General features: G+C 35.5%; 1 protein-coding gene across 1 annotated transcript in view; it reads left to right on the forward strand.

The window, feature by feature from the left end:
* The window catches only part of LOC113918376 (scavenger receptor class F member 2-like), a 51,371-nt gene extending 46,353 nt beyond the window's left edge, over positions 1-5,018 (forward strand). Inside the window, exon 6 of the mRNA XM_027586792.2 lies at positions 3,956-5,018. Coding sequence (XP_027442593.1) covers positions 3,956-4,107 — 152 coding nt within the window. The 3' untranslated portion in view covers positions 4,108-5,018. The remainder of the gene's footprint in view (positions 1-3,955) is intronic.
* Positions 5,019-8,657: the final 3,639 nt, after the last annotated feature.

Consider the following 8,657-nt stretch of genomic DNA (forward strand, 5'->3'; position numbering starts at 1 on the left):
TACTTTCCTCATTGCCAAAAAGAAGGGTTGAGGTTACATATTGCTAAAATCATTTCCAACACTAATCTATGATTCTTTAACTTGGAATCTCAATGATGCTGAGAAAACCAGCCCAATCTCCCCTACCCCACCTTGCTTCTGAGAAATAGCAATAAAAGCTACTTTTTTTTTGAATGCCTGGCCCCATCTTAAACACTTTGCTTGCATTCATTTAATTCTTACCACCACTTTATGAGGTTGTTGCTATTTTTATTACTATTGGACAGATGAAGAAACTGAAGCACAGAAAGGTAGTATGTGGCAGAACCAAGATTGGAACCCAGGCAGTCTGGTTGCAGATTTTGGGTGCTGAGATTAGGGAACAACACTGTATGTGTGAATATCTATATATAAGCCAGAATAAGGAACCTCCACTAGCTCATCAAGCGTGTTATGTCCTTTCCTAGCTTTTTTTCTTGCCATTTTATAGACTTTTAGAATAAGGTTAAAGGGTTATGAATACTGACTTGGAACTGTATGGCATCTTCCCACTCAGGAGCTTATTGATCTGGACATTGCTTTTTTTGCAAAGCTGCTTCATTTAAATATCTAATCCTTGTGTTTCACTGTACTGTAAGCTTCTAAGTTGAATCAGTGTTTATTTGTCTTCTATTTGTCTTTTAGAACAAGGTCTAGCACATGATAGTCTTCAGCAAATTTTTGTTGAAGGAATTCTGGCTTCTCTTCTCAGCATTCTTCATGGAGCCATGGTAGACAAAAATCCCCGAACCTTGCCATATCTAAACTAAATATGTCAGAATAAACATCTCCATGACATCTTGGTGAAGCCACAGTAGCCATGTCACCAACGAAATGCTCAATAAAAAGAACACTTATAGCATTTGTGGTTTCATCTAAATACTGAAGAAAACCACCAGCGTTTATTGAATGTATATTATGTGCCAAGCATTTTAATTTATGCTTTACAATCATCACCATTTCCATTTTATAGATGAAGGAACTAAAGCACAAAAAGATTAAGAACTTGCCCAAGGTTACACAGCTAATAATGATAGAGTGGAGATTTGAAAGAGAAAATCTGGGTCCAGAGTCAGACTTTAACATCCCCACTAAGTTACCACTCAAGGGAAAGAAAGGAATAGGAATTGCTTTTGGTTATCTATTTACATTGCCTAATATGCCTTGTCCATTAACCACAGGAGGCTGTTTAATTTAAATTTGGTTTGATTTAAAATTCACCTCAGTCACGCATTACATTTCAAGTGCTCAGTGGCCACATATAGCTACAGTATTTGATAGTGCAGTATAGAACATTTTCGTTTTTGCAGAAAATTCTATTGGGCAGCACTCAGCAGTGGGGCTTGACACTAGCCACTAAACCAAGAGAGCTGATGGACGGGCTGGAAATTAAAGCCTCATCTATGGACTTTCTTTGGACTAAATTCCTCTATCACATAGGCTCTTTCATCCACAAGTCAATTACCACGTGACAATGGATCATGTGTATTAATGTGTCCATTCTCAGTGGGCACCTCAAGGCCCCTCTTGTCATGGGCTCTTTGGGGGTACGCACAGCCTCCACAGATGTACTACAGGGTCTTTTATTTGCATTTTTATTTTCAATTAGGCACAGTTCATCTGTGATATTAACTGTGAGCAGCTGTGTCTATGCAGGCGCTATAAAGATAAAAGACCTCATTTTAATTTGAACTCTGGTAAAGGACCTATTAAACAGCCATAATGTTAATTCATAAAAGAATGTAACAGCTTTTTATTGGATTATTTCCCCACCCTCTTGGTAAATTAACATTTGCAGACATTCAAACAGATGTCTTAAATACACATCGTTATTAACATGAAAATGTGGTATTTTTATAAATTAAAATCAGATTCTGAACTGCTCAGGAGAGATCCTGATTCATAACTCCTTTTCAAACAAGAACACTAGGTCTTACCACCAAACTAAGTAATCCTCCCACACACTGGACAGAGGTGGGTGTGTTAGTTTAAATTTGAAATAACACAGAATTCTTTTTTATTTTATGAAGCCTGAAGTTTTAAAGAAGAGATTCATTTCAGACCAGCATTTGCAACTCCTCCAAAGCTCCTTTTACCTACCTGTTATACCTTCATTTAGGAAGGAGTTGAATTACTGCTTTGTAATTAGTAAAAGTAACTAATTGCAAAATGGATTTCTAAGTCTCCCTTCGTATCATATTTAAAATCTAGTTAATTAATTGAGACAAGAGAGCTAAACCACCTCTTAACCAATCTTCATTGTCCAAGAGAGAAAAAAATTCAACTGCTCATGATAAATTTAGGTTGAATCTCCAAACAAGCAAAGAGAATTTTGAGGCAATAGGGAAATATTTAACAAAATTTTGCCCACAGACTCAGAATTTGCTCTAGTACCTGTATCTTCATATTTATAATTATATATGTATATATATATACACACACACACATGCATATATAATTTTTTCTAAATTTTCCATGTTGCAGCTCTCTAATTTCTTTTTTTAAAATTTTTTATTATTTTTAAAAGGTTTTATTTATTTATTTGAGAGAGAGAGAGAGTGCACACACAGAACAGGGGGAGAAGCAGAGGGGGGTGGGGAAAGAATCTCAAGCAGACTCCCCACTGAACATAAAGCCTGACTCGGGGCTCCATCTCATGATCCTGAAATCATGACCTGAGCCGAAACCAAAAGTCCGCTGCTTAATCGACTGAGCCCCCAGGGACCCCAGCTTTCTAATTTCTTATTTGGGTTTTCTTCTCTGTATATATACACTTGATACGTTGTCTTTCTACATAGTAGTGCAAAATGATGAATGAGCAGTAGATGAGAACTTAGAAATCCAGTCCTGCCATTAACCTGGGATATAACATTTAAGAAGGTTTCTTAAGCCATAGCAAACCTCGGTTTATCTGCCTCTAGAATGAAAGGGCTTATCTCACGGCCTTGCCTACCTCACAAGTGTTTGTTAGGACCAACTGAAATAATGTATTAGGAACCCATTCGTAAACCACATAGAGCTAGGTAACTGTTATTATTGCAAGTTAAATTTCTCCAGTCCTTAAATATCGGTAAATTGAGTTAATTCCTAGTCTTGCCTGAGTGACTAGAAAATATGAACCCATTTCCTGTTTCCATGGGCTGGGTTGGGTGGGACTTTCTCCCTCAACTCACAGTCCTTCAGAGACAGAACCTGTTAATTCTCTGCTAATTCTTTACTGGATTTCAGACTAATACCAAGCACCCAGGTTGGGGTGTGATGTTTGCATTACCCCGTTAGTCCATGTTTAGTTATTTTCATAAAGCTAGCACTTCTTATCCCTTCCCTTTATTTCTCTACCAGTTGCAATCACAATGCAATTCAATTTAAAGGTAGTTATATCCCTGTAGTACATATAGCAGGATTTTGTGGAGTTAGGTGCACAGAGGATCTATGGCCCTTTGACATATTTTAAGAGATGAAAGAGTTGAATTTAAAGCCATTTCCTTTTCAATAACATAAGCTCAAATAATTGTGTTTTCAACCTAAAGACAAATTTCATATATTGTGTATTCTGAATGAGTGTTGCCTTGTTCTGACTTCAAGACAACTAATCCATTTTCCCCGGATCCCTCAGAATGCCACTGCTATAAGCTCTATTGAATAATCTAATTCTAAGAAGGGACTTTAAAAATCTACGTTTGCTGTCCTGCCTTCTCCTCTTTTCAATTTTGTCACTAACTTCCTTGACACTCCCAGCTTCCTCCTGTTTTCCATTAAAGTCCTTGCTTTTATTATATAACATTCTAGCATGGGAAAAGATACCACATGGTTAACCAGAATTTTTTACAAATCTATCATTATCTATTCAGTTCCAAGAGAGAGTAGTAAAAAGACTGTATGATAAAAAAAAAAAAAGCACATTTGAATTGCCTTTGTTTTTATTTTTCCCTCACAGAACGCATGTCAGGCCACTATGGACCTCCTGGTGCTCGGAAGTACCAGTGTATCCACAGAGCTCATTGTAACCCTCCTCATGGGAGCTGCACTTGCCCCTCGAAGAGAATGTGTCCAACCTGTGAGGAAAATGATTTGGATAATCCTCAGTAACTGAATAGCTCTTCAGTGGGTGAATAGAATTTTGCCAGGGTTCACCTATGGTTCATCATCTTAACTTTGGCAGAGAAATGGACTAACTCAACTATCTTCAGCCCAACTGCGCCTGTTGTGAGGTGAAAAACAGGACGTCTCAACTTTATGGCTTCCAAGCATAAGTTCCTTTCTCTAGGCTACCCTTCCTAACTGCCTTTTGCTGAAGAACATGCCCAAGGAAAAGAGAATGTTTTTTCAAGATTCCAATCATAGTAACATTTTGGACTAATAAATAAAACTCTCTCTCTTTTTTTTTTATATGCACAGGCGGTATTTAAATTTGGAAGTAAGAACTGCTTTTCAGTTCAGGTTGGACTGCACTGAAATATTCACACCTATTCACTGAAGACCTCAGTGGCTATTAAGTAGCTGGATCCTCTTTAGAAATGTCTAGAATTTCATCTATTTATTCTCAGTATCCTGCTTCACAGCTAAGTCTGCTTCAGATTGTTAATGTATTGAATTTCAAACATGATTTTTGGTGTGGGAGACTATTAAGTCTTTCGCCACATAAAAATCAGTGTAAAAGTATGACGTGCACACTTATAATGAATCATCAAAATGTTTAGTGGTGTTATCCCCATCACTGGTCAGCAGACAGGAAAAAAGTGAGCATAAGTGATCGAGGCAAGTTCTTTGCCAGCTCTGGGGGACACGGATTTCCCACAGCGTAGGGCTTGCTGGGAATCAGATTTTTAATCCATATGGGTAAACTTCACCCAAATTGCTCATCATTCAGGTTGGCCCTACAGCTCTTTGTAAGCATGAACCCTGTGATAAGCCCAAGAAAGATCCAACAATAAATATGATTGTATTTCTTGCTCTCAAGTAGTTTATGAACATCTAAAACTTGAAATTACTGGTTAATTCACATTAGAAAGAACAAATTTTCTTGATTGGAAATGTTACTCATGTTATCCATGTTTTATTGGAATAAAAATAGAAAATATTAAAATTATATGACTAGACATTTGACTTATGTATAATGTCCAGAGTAGTTTTTTTAAAAAGATTTATTTATTTATTGAGAGTGAGTGCAAGAATGGGGGGGAGGGGCAGAGGGAGTCTTAAGCAGACTCCATGCTGAGTGTGGGCTGAGGGTCGAGACCCACATGGGGCTCAGTCTCATGACCCTGACATCAGGACCCTGAGATCACGACCCAAGCCAAAACCAAGAGTCAGCTGCCCAAACGACTGCCGCACCCAGGTGTCCCTAGAGTAACTTTTAAATCAAAACTAATTTAAGATAGAGTTGACTGAAGGATTTATACAAAATACTTGGTGTTAACAATTCGGTATGGTTTCTGATCTTAACATTTCCTATATCTCAGTACACTTAACAGATATAGAGCATTCCTATAATAGGCAGCCATGCCAAATTTAATGTTTTTAAATTATAGAAAGGGCTTGATAAGTAACTTTTTAAGAGATTACTCTTAAATTTGGTTTAGTCTTAAAAGAGTCATGATCTTACCTTTTTTTCTCTATCTACAGTATTTAGAATTAAAGTTTTATGTTTCTATTTAAATTCATTTAAACAGTTTTTATCACGTTAATAAACTATGAGTATTCTGAGTACTTGCTCATTTTCCTTACCTCTTTTTTTTTTAAGCTTCTCTTAGCTATTCCCATCTGACTTGCAAAGAGAATAAGATGGATAAAAGCAGCATTCTCTCTTGGACTTCCACCCACCACTGCACTCCCTTCATTTTGAGACTTAAAAAAAAAAAAAAAAAAAAAAGTGACTGCTGAGAAAAGAATAAAAAAAAACAGGTTTCTCTTCCTTACTAGAGATGTTATCTCCTATTAATACAGACAAGAAACTCTAGATATGGCAGGGGGAAAAAAAAGAGTAAGATTTCTTTGGGTTGAATTTGTTTCCTTATGTATTGCTTAACTTTTTATAAATGAGAAGCCATGTGTAAAATGTGAAGCACAGTTCTTGGCAAATGTCAGGCAGCCCATATATTATCTCCTTTCACCCCCTTTTCCACCCCAAGCTCTAAAACAAATTATGAGAGTGGGCAAGCAAAGTCAAAGTATGTGCCTGTACTTGCACTATCCCATGACCCATTAGACTAATTGATTTTCACTTTCCTCCTTATCCTAGTCAATAGGAACTAATGCAAGGTACTATAGCACCATTTCTTTACAAATTCTTTTTAGGATGTCTTTCATATCAAAAAAGAAAATAGAGAAATGTTTAAAGTCCGGAATGTTTCCATTTTACCTTGGGTCCCCTTGAAAAATCTTGATTCAAGTGGTACCCTGCAAAAGTTAATAGTCATAGGGTAAGTCATCCCTCCAAAAAATCGTCCAGTCCTTCTGCTTGAGGACACTGGCAGATGTCTGAAAATCCTTACAGGGAATGCCATTTCATTTGTGGACCAACATATACTAAATGTGAATCATAACTAATTTAATAGCAAGAAAATTCTGTTTTAGATTGAAAAAATCATAAAACTGAATTTTAAAATTCATTTTTTAACAATTGCCATGTTAGAATGCTTCACATTAAGAAAATAATCTATAATGATGTACATTTCTGAACAAATAAATAAAGCATATTTTTTATTTTTATAAGGATTTACCTGAGCTTCCTATGTAAAAGAGCTGCTCAGGCACAGTAAAGGGTGATTTGGCTTCCAAGAAATAATTTGCACAAAATTTTAAAGAATTCAACTATTGTTTAAAATGAAGCATGATTTACTAGGCATACCCTCTCTAAACTAAAGTCCAATGTCAAATTAGAATCATTGTCATTGGGAAGAATAATTTATACTACTCCTCTTATTTTTCCTCCCTATATAATCTGCCCTTTGAATGCAGAAATGCTGACCCCAAAACGAAATTTATCCACCCATAATACCCCTTTACAAAAGTGCTTATGCTGTGATGGTTCAGGCTTTTTCCCTTGAAATGCAAGATCAGAGTGGGGATTATTATGCTTTTCTGCAATAATAGAGCTCGAGTTTAAAGAAAAGGGAGCAGATGTATGGAAGCATGCTGGCTAATTTGGAGTTTCAATCTAACATGCCTGGGATATACCATTTCGGTTTAACACCTAACATCCCCCCTAGTCTTTCTAACTTCTACACTCATTTATTGAGTTTTCCAGATGAGACAGCTATTTGACACAGGTTAAATTATTTTTAGAGAACTTGGAAATCATTCCAAGAGTTAGTGGCAAGAATGGCATTTCCTTTGTTAGAAACAGCAAAGAAGGTTTGGCTTCTCCTGGGCCTCTTTCACCTTGGTTTCTCCAGTACCTGGTAATACAGATGTAGCAAGAATTTAAAAAACCATTTTGATGAAGTGAACAAATAATAGCAACTGTCTACACTCTAGGAGTTATGTATGCAATTCAGTTGCAATAACTTTTCATGTTTCTATAATAGAAAAAATCAAAGTAGCTGAGCTTTTGAAATAGATTTCAAAGTGAGTCCAAAGTTTTGACCGTTTTTAGCTAATCGTGTGGAAACTATGTTTTATTTTTCTTGCTTATATTTTAGTTTTTCTAAATAAAAAAACACAAAATCCAATAATTAAAGTCCAAGAAATATGTTTAGAAGCAGTGGATACCTCTTTTTTATATTCTTCCAAATACATACTCTTTCATCTTTAAATCTTTTATCAGGATTGCATGAAACACCATTTAATCATTTGTCATTTTAATGTTTATGCACAAATAGCTCAAATTTCAAAGAAAATTAATTGAAATAATGAATATTAACATTTTAATGAATATTCTTCCACTAGATATCTTTAAAATATGGAGAAAATTTAATAATAATGCCTCCACTTAAAAAGAACATAAGGATATCTATGAAGTACAATTTTATTGCCCAGACTTCAGGAGAAAAATTCAGCAATAGTCCATCAGACAAAATGATTCATGTAAAGAATTGATTATTAAGTAATTAAGTGTTGACAATATTGGTCTCTTGAAATGTAGGCTATTGGTTTGTGAATAAAATTCCATATGTAGAATTTGGATGGATATGGTAGCAAACAATTAACATGAATAATGAACTTGTGACTTATTAGACATCTAAATGTTCAATTGGTGATATTTTGAATAATTTATTAACTGAGAAGCACCTTCACTAGTGTCATTCTTTAACCATTGCCTAAAAAGCAACTTTCTGTATTTTAACTCTATCTTGAACTTCCTAACTCACTCAAAAATATTTATTAAGTGTCTACAATACTAGATACTGTTAGCCGCATGAAAAAAACCAGTGGTGAACAAGAAGGATGTGTTCCCTGCTTTCATAAACTTATACTCTAGTAGTCTACAGGAGCCAACGGGAGCCATGGTTTTTCAACATTCTTAGCTTTGCTGTGAGTTTTATAGTTCATCAATCCTTTTATCGTTCACTAATCCTTCGCTAAGTCTATTTCTCACAAATTTGTTAATTCTCCTATATTAATACACACTTTGATAAGTCAAATGTATTCCACCTAACTTTAAAAATCCACACAGCAGATTTTACTCTTAATTCCAC

Source organism: Zalophus californianus, chromosome 1 (genome assembly GCF_009762305.2).
Source record: "Zalophus californianus isolate mZalCal1 chromosome 1, mZalCal1.pri.v2, whole genome shotgun sequence".
NCBI lineage: Eukaryota > Metazoa > Chordata > Mammalia > Carnivora > Otariidae > Zalophus > Zalophus californianus.